The sequence below is a fragment of the Macaca thibetana genome, chromosome 9 (genome assembly GCF_024542745.1).
Source record: "Macaca thibetana thibetana isolate TM-01 chromosome 9, ASM2454274v1, whole genome shotgun sequence".
In the NCBI taxonomy this organism is placed as follows: Eukaryota; Metazoa; Chordata; class Mammalia; order Primates; family Cercopithecidae; genus Macaca; species Macaca thibetana.
The window spans coordinates 62785632-62799907 of NC_065586.1; the positions used below are offsets into that span (position 1 = coordinate 62785632).

General features: G+C 54.2%; 3 protein-coding genes across 4 annotated transcripts in view; 2 read left to right on the forward strand and 1 right to left on the reverse strand.

Annotated features, from left to right (window-relative positions):
• The window catches only part of ADAMTS14 (ADAM metallopeptidase with thrombospondin type 1 motif 14), an 88532-nt gene extending 77260 nt beyond the window's left edge, over nt 1–11272 (reverse strand). For both annotated transcript variants that reach the window (XM_050803596.1, XM_050803595.1), the window contains exons 1-2: nt 10885–11272; nt 8762–9201 (exon numbers count right to left, since the gene is read on the reverse strand). In XM_050803596.1, the coding sequence (XP_050659553.1) occupies nt 8762–9201; nt 10885–10966 (522 nt within the window). In that variant the 5' untranslated portion in view covers nt 10967–11272. The remainder of the gene's footprint in view (nt 1–8761; nt 9202–10884) is intronic.
• The window catches only part of SAR1A (secretion associated Ras related GTPase 1A), a 537387-nt gene that overhangs the window by 6362 nt on the left and 516749 nt on the right, over nt 1–14276 (forward strand). The window lies entirely within an intron of this gene.
• PPA1 (inorganic pyrophosphatase 1) overlaps nt 2576–14276 on the forward strand; it is a 478362-nt gene continuing 466661 nt past the window's right edge. The window contains exon 1 of the mRNA XM_050803669.1: nt 2576–2580. The gene's annotated coding sequence lies outside the window, so the exon portion shown is untranslated. The remainder of the gene's footprint in view (nt 2581–14276) is intronic.

Below are 14276 nucleotides of genomic sequence, written 5' to 3' on the forward strand. Positions count from 1 at the left end.
TGCAGGGGGATCTGAGGCCCGCGGAGAGTGACCATGGAGAGTGACTGCGTGAGCACGTGCAGGGGGATCTGAGCCCGAGGAAAGTGACTGCATGAGCACGTGCAGACGGATCTGAGGCCCGCGGAGAGTGACTGCAGAGAGTGACTGCGTGAGCACGTGCAGGGGGATCTGAGGCCCGCGGAGAGTGACTGCATGAGCACGTGCAGGGGGATCTGAGGCCCGCGGAGAGTGACCATGGAGAGTGACTGCGGAGAGTGACTGTGTGAGCACGTGCAGGGGGGTCTGAGGCCCGGGGACAGCGTGCCACAGCAGGCCTGCAGGGCCTGCCAGGGCACAGGAGGGCAAATGGCAGTGTGCGTGCCTCAGCGGTCACCACCTCTGGCCTAGGAGCAGATGGCCAGACAGCCACGGAGAGGATGACAGATGCTGTCCCCTCATCTAACTGGGGTTAAAAACACAAAAACAAGAGTTTATGCCTCCTCACCTAGACGGTTGTCCAGCAGACCCGGTGCTGGGTCACGAGGACACACAGGTGACCACACCCTGCCCTGCGCCTCTGGGAACTACAAGTGGAAATGTTCAGGGCCAGCAGCAAACTGAGGGAGAAGCAAGGTGCACCCTGAGAAAACTAACAGGCTTGAGGCCAGGACCAGCCCCCCACTTCAGTGTGTGCCCCACTGAAAACTCAGAGACACCTCTGGGAGTGGAAGCCAGAAAATGGGATGCTCTTCTTGTTAGTCTCGCTCTGTCGCCCAGGCTGGAGTGCAGTGGCCTGATCTTGGCTTATTGCAAGCTCTGCCTCCTGGGTTCACACCATTCTCCTGCCTCAGCCTCCCGAGAGCTGGGACTACAGGCACCTGCCACCATGCCCGGCTAATGTTTTTGTATTTTTAGTAGAGACGGGGTTTCACCGTGTTCGGCACGATGGTAAATGGGGTGCTCTTGACTTCTTCTTTCCTGCTGCCATCCCCTCAGACCTGGTAGACTCAACCAACCAGTAATCCACACCATGTAATAGCAATAGCTGAGTGTACGGGGGACTGCACTATGCCCTTTACACACATGACAACTCTATGAAGTGATTACTATTATGATCCCCACTTTACAGATGAGAAAACCGAACCACACAGAGGCGAGCTAACTGCCCAGGGTCACAGCATGTAACAGGCAGAGCTGAGATTTCAGTCCAGGCGGTCTGGTTCCAGGGTCACACTCACCCCAGCACGTGCTGCTGAGCTCACAAGCAACCCAAGGCCTCCAGCTAACTGCCTTGCTGGGTTTGGTTCATACAATGGCTTAAGAATTAGAACACTTATTAAAAAGTAAAGTAAACCTAAAAATCCATATTTCCCATTTCTCCTAAAATACTCAAAGCTCTTACAATATCAGAGTGGCACAGGAGTGGGCAGCTCCTCTCCCGTCTGCCATAATCCCACCATCCCTATGACTACCCGGTCCTCTTCTCTTTCTTCTGTTACCTACTTACTCCGGGTGCATCTGAAATTTCCACCTCCTGCCCCTCCAACCCAGGGGCCCAGCCTTATGCTCAATGCTCCAGGAAATGCACACATTTAACACAGTCTCTGATTTCTAGGAACTGGTAGTTGAAATGGGCGATACATCAAGTGAGGGGACAGGGAAGGTGTGAACAGCACAGCAAAGGCAGGGGGCTGAAAAGTGAGGCGAGAGCAGGCCAGCCTAGGCAGGGCAGGGGTGGGGACAGTAGTCTGTAAGCTGGAGCCCATAAGGCTAGAGAGGCAGGTCAGCAAGGCAGCAAGGCCTGTACCAACGTGGGGTCAGACACAACGCTTTGGTGCCCCCTGCCCCTCCCAGGGTCTTTAGGCACACACGTGTGAGGGCAGGAGGCCTGCAGGTCAAGATGTAAGGGGACAAGCCTGCTGGGTGTCTGGGAGGGGGTCGGTCACAGTGAGACTCCAAGCCTCCACACTCCACACCTCCAAAACAAGCTGGAATGTGGAGCTGACTGTGGCTTCCCAAGGCGCCCCCAGGACGCCTACTCACTCATCCAGCCAGTCAAGAGCAGCCCCCGGGGCAAGGACAGCTGTTTGGCGCAGGAGACCAAAAAGCCACAGACAAGTCTGCTGTGCACCAGCATCGAGCTGGAAGGATGAGTGGCTTTCTCAAACACTGATGTGACTCCTGTTTACAAACCTCCATGGCTCCCCATGATAGCAGGAAAAAGGCCAAGCTCCGTGGTGAGGTTGACATTTTCACCACTCCCCATCTCCTATGGAGGTCTGAAATGACCTGCCATTTCCTGAATCCTGCAGAGACACAGGATTTCCTTCCCTACAGAATGACTACAATTTTCACTCCATGGCTTTGAAAACTCCTACTGATCCTTTAAAACCCAGCCCAAATGTCCCCTACCCTGGAAGCCTTTCCTGAGCACCCCTCCTTCTCAGTACTCACCTCCAAGCCACCCCTGGTATGCACTATGCTTCCCTGTATTCCCACAAATCACCGAAGCTTAGTATGGTCTGTGTTGCTTTTTACTGTCTACTGCGCAGTTCAGCCTCCCCTTTAAACCGTGGGCTCCTGGAGTACAGGGGCAGGGGGCTGAGTTTCATCCCCGCATCCCCAGGACCTAGCCAAGGGGATAACACCAGTGATCTATATATCATTGCAGTAAAGGGACTCTGATGGTATTTGTAATATTTATCATTATTAATAGTTACTGTTACAAAGTAATCATGATTGGCCAGGTGCAGTGGCTCATGCCTGTAATCCCAGCACTTTGGGAGGCCGAGGCAGGTGGATCAGCCGAGGCTGAGGTCAGGATTTTGAGACCAGTGGGGCCAACATGGTGAAACTCTGACTGTACTAAAAATAAAAAAACTAGCTGGGCACGGTGGTGCATGCCTGTAGTCCCAACTGCTCAGGAGGCTGAGACAGGAGAATCACTTGAACCCAGGAGGCGGAGGTTGCAGACTTTTATCCATTTTTTAAGGCCCTGCCATAAACCACGTCCTGCACTTTGCGTTATCTCATTTAGTCCTCTGAACAACCTCATAGACAGCTGTTCCTCTGCCCTTCCTACAGATGAGGAATTTAAGCACAGCGAGATGAAGACGCTCGCTCAAGTTCTCACAGCTGTCTGAGCTGTAGTGAGCACATCCTGCTCTTTCCCCCAACCTAGACTATTTCCTTGGAATTACGAACACCACCTTTCATGGGGCCCTTCCATAGGCCAGGTGCTTTTAGTAACAGGTTTATTTATTTTATTTTATTTTATTTTATTTATTTATTTATTTTTTGAGACAGAGTTTCATTCTTGTTGCCCAGGCTGGAGTGCAATGGCGCAATCTTGGCTCACTGCAACCTCCGCCTCAAGCAATTCTCCCGCCTCAGCCTCCTGAGTAGCTGGGGTTACAGACATCCCCACCACACCCGGCTAATTTTGTATTTTTAGCGGAGGCGGGGTTTCTCCATGTTGGCCAGGCTGGTCTCGAACTCCCGACCTCAGGTGATCCACCCGCCTCAGCCTCCCAAAGTGCTGGGATTACAGTCATGAGCCACCGTACCCAGCCAGTAATAGGTTTGTTGAGATATAACATACCATATAATTCACCCACTTAAAGTGCATATTGTAATTGTTTTTAGTATATTCACAGAATTGTGTAACCACTGCCATCATTTTGGAATATTTTCAGCCTCCCATAAAGAGGCCCCTTACCCTGAAGTTCTCAACTCCCCCAGCCCCACCCTACATTACACTGTAGTCCCATTTTAAAGACAAAAGGGAGGTGCTCAAAGAGCTTCTGTGACGTGTTCAGTGGTGAGCAGCTGGGCTGGGATGCAGCCTCCCCCATCCCTCCCAAAGCCGTCTGCCAGGGTCTACTCCGTATAACCCATCAAAAATGCAAGATCTGCAGAGAGTGGAAAACAGAACCAGATGGTGACAAATCTTACACGTGTGGCTGCTTCCGCGCCAGGCCCTGACTCACAGAGGCACTGAAGGCAAAGGGGGAAACACGGTGCAGCCAAGCCCCCATCACCCCGTCACAGGGCATCAGGCCCCAGGACCTAGGGAGGCAGAGAGGGCCGTAGGAGAAGCAACCCTTCAGGAGGCTGGTGGCCTGGATTCTAGACGGGCAGAGTGAGCATGCAGCTCTGCTTAGAAGCAGGGACCCCACTCTGCCGACCCCATCCTTGCACGCCACAACTTCTCCAGGATCCACAAAGAACTGGTCCCCACCCCATGTTCCTCCCAGGTGCAGAGTGTTAGTGGCTCTGAAGAGTGGCCCATCAGGTCACTGCTGATACCTGGACACATTCCCAGTCTGGGACTCTCAAGTCTAACAACATCCCAAGCTCGCTGCTCCCAACCCCAGAGGAAGCACTTTGCAGGCAGGACCAGGCCCCGCCCCCACATCCCTTATTTCCTGCCCCTGAATATCCTCAGGACTGGCTGGGTCATTCTTTCTGCCGGTCAGGAGCCTGGCACTATCTTTCAAGTTTACAATGTCTGAACAGTCTTGAGCAATTGCTACCTCCTCCGGGGAGCCTTCCTAGGTGCCCTAACCAAACTAAACGGGTCCTTCTCCTGCTGCCTCTCACCAGATTCTCAAGTTTGCTTTTATATCTGGGTCCCCATTAGCCTATGAGCTCCTCCAGGGCAAGGGCCCTGCTTTTTCATTCCTAAATCTTTCTCTTTCCCCTCCCACAGCTAGGACACACAGAAGGCCCTCCAGAACAGTGGGTGGGAAGTAAGATGAAGTATCCCATACCCCACTGTTAGGCATGAATTAACCGCAGTGCAGGAGGGAGCCGCCAACTACAGGTTTACAGGGGCCTGAGTCCTGGTTCCAAACTCCAGCAAGGTCAGCCCCATGCCACAAAGCACCAATGCCAGAGCTGGAATGGGTCTGAGCTTACTCATTCCAGCTTCCTTAATGCACCAACGTGGCAACTGAGGCCCAGAGAAGAGGCCAGCTTGCTCAGAAACACATAGCCACATCTCTCAACTCCCAGCCCAGCCTCTTCAAGAGAGCAAGCTGCCGCATCCCTGCCCCACACCCCCTCTTCCATCCTACCCTTCCTTCAAGGTGAGACCAAGCCCCCCTGCCCAGCGTGTCTTCTAGTGTCCACTCCCCAGCCCCACCTGACATGGTGCTCCTTCCTCTGTCCAACCATCGCTAGCCTGCTCAAGCTCTTCCCCCTGCCCAGGGGGCCCTCCCCACCCTCTGGCCCCAGCAAACTTCTACTCATCCTTCAAAGCCCAGTTCAAATGTCACCTTATCTGACATTAAAGAAAACAATCACTCTCATTTACTGAGCACCCATCCCCACTGTGTTCTAGAAAACCAGGTGAATGTTGAAACTACTGGTAGGTTTCCCCCTGCATGGCACCCAAGTTCCTCGAGGACAGGGACCTGACTCTTTGCAAAGCAGGAGTAATAACAATATCTGCAAACACACTTCACAAGATTGAAGGAAGCGAAAGAGTTTTGTAAACTATAAAGTCCTGTGCTAATGGAAGCTATCTGTTCTTCGTATCTCCGCCTATGACTCAGTTTCCTCATCTACAGATGGATGGAGTTAATAAAAGCCCATACACACATGCATGCTGTGTCTAGGCCAAAGGAAGGACTGGTTACTGTTGCTGTCATTATCTGTGTCACTTTCTTTTTTTATGATCTCCCTGTGGACCTTGTCCATGGTCAGCACTCAGTACATATTTTTTGAAATGAATGACTTTGGCATTTGAGATGTTAGAGAATATGGGATTAAAATCCAGAGACCATGTAAAGATGCAGAATTCAATCTTATCATCAGAAATGCTACACCATGGCCTTTGAGTCCAAAGGTGAGCTCAGCTGGGTCACTGGGACACAGCCCCTTGCTGTCATGGGACACAGAGCAGTTTCTTGGAGTGGGCGGAAAGTCAAGGAATCCCAGCCTGGGGTGACCTCTGTGCTGGCAGCCCCAGTGGAAGGCAGTCAGGGAGTACCACTCCCAGGGCCTGGAGGGGGAGGCGTCCAGATACTGGACTGGAGGACTGGCCTCTGGAAACAGCCAGGGTACATGTTGTGGTCCAGCCTGAAGCTCAGCCCAGTAAAGTCCATTTCTGCCCCTCACCAAGGGGCGGGGGACCCAGGAAAGCCAATTCCTGGAGCCTCAGTTCTGTACCAGCTACAGAGCAAGCCTCCCGAAGCCTGTACCTGGACAGCCTCTGAGACCCGATCCCGCTTCAGCAAATGCCACACAGAATCGATTCCCATCTTCCAGGGAACATCAAGCATAGCCCCTCTTTGGACAAATGAGAAGAGTAAAGCTCAGAAATGGGGGGTGACTTGCCCAAGGTCACACTGCTAAGAAGAACATTGACTCAGAGGCCACCGAAAATCAGCAACACCCTCTGAGGAATGTCCAGCCCCAGCCCCACTGAACAGCCCCACCTCCACCATCTGCCAGCCCCCAAAACCAGAGCATGATGACTTGTCACCATATACGCTACACCATGGAGCCATGTGCTCGTGCTTCAGGAGTGCTAGCTCAGGGCCCTTCATGGCCCTGATCCCTGTGGCACCTAGCGGTCAGTTACTACTTGTCAACAGGCTGCTAAGCTGGTTCAATGACAAGGGAGGTTTTCAGGATGCAAAGGGGGTGGGGAGTTACTTATTGTCAGTGACAGTCATCCTTAGTTTAGGTTCTCAGCATATTAAACATCTCCTCTGTGCCTCACTTCAGGAGGGCAGTCAGAGAAGCAGGAGCCCTAGCCCTGTCACTGAGGAGCTTACGGCCTACCTGTGTGATGACTTTAGAAGGAATTCACCATCTAATTCAGTTCAGCTGCTGGCTTGCACCAGCACTTTCTGTCTCTCTATCTGCATGGATACTGTATCCCTGGATGATTCCTGACATCACTTGGGATTCTCAACCAAAACTTGTGGCCATGGCATAGCTCTAGCCAGCGGAGTGGCCAAGGGCCCCTGTGGCACAGAGCCACAGAGCCAAAGTGGGCTGGCAGCGGAGGCTTAGCCCGGACACCTGACAAGGCCTTAGGCTCCCCCAGCTGCTCTGACAATCTGCTTTCTCAAAGCCCGCTCTCAGGAACTTTTGCGTCAGTTCACCTGCAGAGTTTGGTGTCGATCAGATCCTGGTCCCTCCCCCGAGAGGCAGATTCTGCACCCCTGACAAGGTGCTCAGGTGATTCTACCGCATGCTCAACTATGAAAACCAATTACCATGTAGATAAGCCCTCTCCATGAGGGCCCTATCACCTTCAATGGGGTGAAAATTGATTCTGGGGAAGGTAAAAACATATAAAGCCCAGATAGATATACAGTGTAGAAACAGATCTTCAGTATATCTGTGGTATTAAAATTGCGTGAGGAAAGCCAGGCACAGTGACATGCACCTATAGCCCCAGCTCCTGGGATGCGGAGGCAGGAGGATGGCTGGAGGCCGGGAGTTCAAGTCTGCAGTACCTTGTGTTTGTGCCTGTGAATAGCCACTGCACTCCAGCCTGGACAACATAGTGAAAATCCACCTCTAAAAAAACAAAACAAACAAACAACAACAACAAAAAAATACCCACCTCATCCTGAGGTGGACTGATGATTAGGGGGGAAATGTCTAAAACATTTAGGGGTACATCATGATAAAAGGTGGAAAGCGCCGGTTTAGACAGAGGCAGCCATGAAATCAGCAGGTAAGACTTCTCCTACACGTGGGACGATGGTGACAAATGCTCCCCGCCCTGTCAGTGAGGAAGGAACCCACAAGCCCTCCCCATCTCAAATGTTCTCGGTCTCAAAGCTGGAGGGCAGAGGAGCAAGCAGGCCTCTTCCTGGGATCCATCAGCTCACATCTGGTGTCTCTGGGGCAGGGAAGAGCCGCCGAACAGGACCCTGAGGCTGCTGTGCCAGCTCACAAGGGCCTGCACACTGAGGAGGAGCAGCGAGGGGAACGAGAGCCAGCCCCAGGTGGGGGCAAGAAAGACAGCGCCCCCCATGGCTTTCTGGTTTGCAATGTGGAGCCAACCAGCAGAGGTGTCCCAGACTCTGGGAAGCAGTGTGGAAGCAGTGAGGGTCCTAGGAGAGGGGCCACACAGAGCAGCCAGGAAAGAGCAGGCTGGCTCTGGGAGGAGAGACAGGGAGGAGAAGAGGAAGGACATGACATCACAATGTTATAGGACATAATAGCAGCCACTAACTGTGCCCGCACCATGAGCCAGGCAGGGGCAGCCTCCAGTGCACTGCCCAGTTAGGCAGGCCACATCCTTAACACCCGCGGGTCAGCTCCAGGAGAGCAGAAGCCACGTCTGCCTCAGGCACCACCGTACCCCCAGCACCTAGAACAGTAAATGTGTGCAAAATAAACAAGGGAAAGAACCACAGAGAGGTGAACTCGTCCAAATCCTCACAGCTAGGCAGCGGCTCAGCCACAATTCCAACCCCAGCAGTCAGACTCCAGAGCCTGGCTTCCTCACCCCGGTGTTTCTCTACACTCAGAGATACCAGCCAGACAGCTTGTGATCCAGGGGGGTCCATGGAGGGTGACGGGAGAAAAAGCCACGGGGTGGGCATGATAAAGGCACCATCCCAACTCGGCCACTTCACAACTGGCAGAGCGTGAACCTAGTGGCCCGTGGGGGCAGGCGGCACTCCCTCAGGAAGGCAGCACCACCCCTGCCTTGGCCCAGACTGCAAAACATGCCCATAGCAATCTCAAAACCACCTGAGCGGGGCACAGGAGGGGGAGGATGCAACTTAATGAAAGTCTCATCCCTTACCAATCCGTCACAGTTGCTGATGGCAACAGCTGCCCCAGGCATTCCAGTGACACCTCCAGTGTACACACACTCCTGCCGTAAGGGCTGCCGGAACAGCTCCCGAAAATCCTCCTGCCACTCCACTGAAGCTCCTGGCACTATCAACCTCCGATTGGGCCACAGGCGCAGGTGCAGTTCCTTCCCGAAAACAGTGACATTGAAGTAGAGGGAGTGGCGCCCCGCCCTGCCATGCCACAGGGTCCCTCCTGGGTGCAGAGGGCTGCGAGCCACCCGGAGGTGACTGGAGTGTCGTGGTAGTGTGGGTGGCGTGTCCACTACCATGCTCTCTGCAGAGGCTGCTGCTGGGCCAGACACCACGTGGGAGAGGAAGCGTCCCCGAAAGTCTGTGCTGCAGGGCACTGTCACACCATAGTCACTGAGCTTTCCAGAGAGGTGCAGCTCTGTCGGAGGTAAACAAAGAGTCACTTCAATGCAGTCAGTGCAGAGGTAAGGAGAAGTCGGAAATCCCACTAGGGCAGGGAGGGATAGGAACCCTGAGTGTCACCCTTAGATGGCCCCATTAGCCCGAGTTCACCCATTTTCCATCCATTGCTTCCTGAGCTCCAGGATTCCTACACTTGGATGAAGGATGTGCAGGTACTTTGTGCAAATATCACTCCCTGTAGCCCCCAGGTCCTTTTTAAACTTAGCAGAAGAAAGCAAATGATACCAGACAGAGCCTGGTCACTAGCGACAAGACTTCCAACCTTGGACTCTGCCCAGAAAAGGACTAAAATTCCCCAAAAGCCAACAGGGCAAATAAAGGGAAGGGCAGATCTGCCCAAACTCCGCAGCGTGCTGAAGTCACCACCCCAGGCTGGGGTAGGGCCCTCCTCCCCAAGCTTCCAAGAACGCAGCTGGCAAAACAAACACACCTAGAAACCCAGGGGACCGTGGGCGCGTGTCAAGGAGAAGGTGGGGCTGCAGAGGGGAGGGAGGGAATGCCCAGTTCTCTATTTTTCCAAGGTTAGAAAGAAAACTTTTTAAAGCAGGACAGGGGCCATTGAGATTTCTGTATGGCCGAGCCCCAAACTGGATAAATATAGATCTTCCAAAATAAAAGGATATACAGGGGATGACCTGCCCACTTGGGCTGAATTAACTGTGAGGTCATGGCCCCATGCTCCAGGCCACATGCCAGCAGGCCCATCCTCACACAGCTCTCCTTGAGCCCAGCCAGGCTGGGCAGGAATGACAGCTCCCTGGCTTCCAGGCCTGGTGATTCATGAATGCGAGTTTGGGAGGAATTTTCATTTCCACACAGCTCTACCTCTCGTCTCCCCAGTTCACGTCACTGATAAAACATAGAAAGTGGTGTTTCCTGAAAATTCCCCATGCCCACAGTTCTAGTTTCATCCCCATTATAGCAGAGGACCCCCAAGACTGCTGCAAGAGGGGACCCACTCTGGCGCATGAACAAGGCTCACAGAAAAGGAGGCACCCTGCCTGGAAATGACCAGAGACTCCTCCCCATGTTCAGAGCCACCAGGAGGGTACCCCATGCTGCAGGGCAGGAGTGGAGTGTATCTGGTTTGTATGCAAGAGGCCTGTGTCCGCAGCGTTTGACAATGCTAGGTTGGGGGCAGTGGAAGGATGTGTGTTTCTGTGCAGGAGCATGACTGCCCTGTACGCTCTGCAGTAGGAGGCAATCACCTGTTAGCCTTATTCTGGGTATGTAACAGTCACACACACACACACACACACACCTTGCACCCATGCTCACACAAGTTGGAGACAGAGAAGACACTGAACGAGAAAGACACACAGGACAGAGAAACAAACTGGGAAAGGGGGGAAAGAAGAAACACAGAGAGACAAAGAGACAGACACGCTGCTCCTAAGAAGAGACTCGATGATCCCAAATTCTCTCCTGGGGTCTCTGTCTACTTCTAGTGCTAGAAATGGAGAGAAATCACTGGACAGTGCTGTGGCACAGGGGAAGAAAAGAGAGCAAATCAGCCCAGAGTGTGCACACTGCCTCCCACCCGCGGGAACCCTGACCGGGTAACTGGAGCAACCTTGGGCCACCCTGACCGCGAGCACCCCGGGCCCCACGGGCCCCCGCGCGCCCAACCCGCACGCACCTGGGGTCCGGCTGCCCGCGGCGGCGCAAAGCGCACAGTGCAAAGGCAGCAGGCAAGATAGCAGCGCGCGGAGTGGAGCCATGTGGCCGCGCTGAGAAGCGGGCTGGGCAAGCGCCCAAGCCCGAAGTCCCAGGCTGAGGGCGGCGAGGCTAGGGTGCGCCCCGGGCTGTGGGAGCACCGGCCGGCTCCCGCCGCCGCCGCCGCCGCCGCCGCTGCCGCCTCCCCGCCTAGCAGCCTCCCTCCCGCCGGTTCCGGGTCCCCTGCGCGGCGCCGCCGCCTGGACCGCTGGCTCCGGGAGCGCGAGGCTGCAGGCTGGAGAGCGGAGCCGCTGACGCGCCAGCGCCCCCGGTGCCAACTGCCGGTGGGTCGGTCAGCCCGCCCGCGCAGTGACGCTCCGGGACTCCGCGGGAGCCGGGCGAGGGGGCGGCGGGGCGGGCCGGGGGTGGGCACACGGGGCGGGGCGGGGCCGGGCGCAGGTCGGAGCTGGGGCGCCGGGCGCCCGGGGGCGGGGCGCGCGGCTGGGGAGTGCAGCTGCCTGTGGCCGGGGATCGGAAGTGCCACGCGGAGCCAGAGCAGGGGCTCCTGGCGCACGGAGCGATTGTCCCCTCAGACGCCTGGGCTCCCTGAGTGGTGGCCCGAATCCGCTTTCTATGGCTGCTCCGCCCCCTTTCTTGGCCGCAGGGCCTGCTCTCTGTTTCTGTTCCAGATCCAGGAGGCTAAAGGGGTGTCCGGCTGCATTTGGGGCTGTGGTGGACAGTGAGCCTCCCGGTGGAGGGAGCCTCCCTCTTTCTTTCACTATGGTCTTGATGCCCTCACTAACCATCGACCCCTTGGATCTACCCGTTTTCCAGACACCAGGCCAGGGTGCACCACTAACCTGTGGTCCTAGCCAAGAGCAGGGCTGAGCCTGTGAGGAGAGAACCCTGGCTTCAGAGTCAGACAGCCCTGATTGAAATCCTAGCTCTGAACCGCAGTTGCCTCATCTGTGAAATAGGTGTTAACTATGGCACATAATAGATGCTCAGTAAGTGATAACTGTCCTCCACTTCCATCCCTGATGCCAGTAGCAACTGTGGCATCCCAAGGTGGAAAGAACCAAGAGTCAGAGATGAGCGCTTGATGCTGGTCTTGCAATGTGTTGAGACCAGGTCAGGAGTCAGTACAAACAACCCAACAGAAGATCCATGCTCTTGCTTTACTCTGTAAATATGTAACTAATAACTTGCAAATAAACTATATTTCAAGCAATCCAGGGGTGGGAGTTGTGGAAGGAGATTTTTTTTTTTGTAATAACCATGGAATAAAGAATCTTGGAAATGATGCCAAGGTTTTGGAGGACTGGTGCATTTAAGAAGCAGGTTCAGAAAGCTAAAGTATATTATCTTCCAAGCATTCCAAGCTACATCAGAGCATCCAGTTATTTGGAAATGCCACAACCAAATTGATCTATATTAAATTCGGGAAGAATAGAGTTCCTCTTTCTCCTCTTTCTGGTCTTTTAAGATGTGTGTTGGCTGGGTGCAGTGGCTCAGGCCTGTAGTCCCAACACTTTGGGAGGCTGAGGTGGAAGGATTGCTTGAGCCTGAGAGGTTGAGGCTGCAGTGAGCTGAGATCACACCACTGTACCCTAACCTGGGTGACCCAGCAATACTCTGTCTCAAAAAAAAAAAAAAAAAAAAAAAAAAAAAAAGACATGCAAAGTCAAGGTCCAGACAGGATTCTGTGTGTGAGGACTGACGGAGCAAGAAAGTTAGAGGGTGTGTGTGTGAGAGAGAGAGAGATAGAAAAAAGAGAGAAAGAAAGAGAGAGAGAGGAGAGGCTGGGAGATAACCAGGCTGGAGCTTCACAGCTCTGGCCCTCTGCAAACCCAAGCCCACCAAATGATCTCAGGATAAAATGGCTTCCCTTCTCAGGGTCTCAGTTTTCCAAGGGGCAGAGTGGGGACCCTGTGGGACAGAAGGAAAAAGTCATGGAATAAAGATTGCCCCTTTTCTGCTGTGGGGCCATCTCAGAGAGACTCCCCTAGAAAACTCAGGGGCCTCAGCTCCATTCCACCCCTTTCTTCCTGCCTCAAGGAGAGCAAGTCATGAGGGGCAGGTCACAGCTGGGGCCCCAGCAGCCTTCCTCACCAGCCGTGGGCTGCGGCCTTCCCTGGAGCCAGCCTTGGCAAGCAGAGAGCAAAACCTCTCCCTGTTTCTTTACCCCCACCCCCTTCCCTGGGGCTACAATGGTTGCTTTTATTGGCAAGTATTGTGTGTCCAAGCTCTCTTCCACTGAGGAAGGCTTTGTTAGGAAAAGGGGACATGGGAGCATACCTCAGAGTCTGGGCCAGAAGGTGGGGAGAGGGCAAGGCGGCCCCAGATTTGTAGTTGAACGGGGCCAAAGAAAGAAATCCCCAGGTGAAAGCTGGGGATCCTCCTAGGAAGTCAAGGTCCGGGTTTTCCAGTGTCTTCCTTGAGTCTTCCCACGGGAGAGAATGGCTTGGGTGTGTCTCCCAACACCTAATACAACACTTTCAGTCTAAGGCCCTGGGGGAGAGGGATGTAGAAAGTCTGTGTTGGCTGCATGAAGCCCGCAACCAATTGAGAAACCTGCTATGGGCAACAGAAAGTCTGAAAACCAGGTAAGGAAAGGGTAGAGAAATGTGCTCTAGATGAACATGCAAGGTCGCCAGTGGGGACCCCAGGGACTCTGGGGATTCTGGGAAGGAGGAACTCAGAGGGAGATTTCACTGCCGTGGATCAAGCTGAGGATTCCACAGGGGAGACAGAGAGGAAGCAGTGTTCCTGGTTGGGAATGGCACGAGCTTGGGCAGGAGGGGGCAGCCTGCCATGAGCCTCCCAGGCAGGAGGAGAAAAGGCTGGACTAGCTAGAGCCCATGGAAGGCTCCTGTGACAGGTAGGTCAGAAAGACAAAGTGGAGGTGTCCATCCCCAAAAGGTGACTGTGGCAAGAGTTTGAAACAGATGGAATGAGTGGGCTGGGGCTTGGGCAATGGCCCAGGATTTGACCCTGAGGAGGAAGGTGGTCCCAGCCTCCACCCATGTTCCTTTGAGCATAAACAAAAATGCAGAGATTTGGCCGGGCGCGGTGGCTCACGCCTGTAATCCCAGCATTTTGGGAGGCCAAGGCGGGCGGATCACAAGGTCAGGAGATTGAGACCATCCTGGCTAACACGGTGAAACCCCGTCTCTACTAAAAATACAAAAAGTTAGCAGGGCGTGGTGGCGGACGCCTGTAGTCCCAGTGACTCGGGAGGCTGAGGCAGGAGAATGGCGTGAATCCGGGAGGCGGAGCTTGCAGTGAGCCGAGATCACGCCACTGCACTCCAGCCTGGGGCAACAGAGTGAGACTCCGTCTAAAAAAAAAAAATTGCAGAGATTTGGAGAGAGA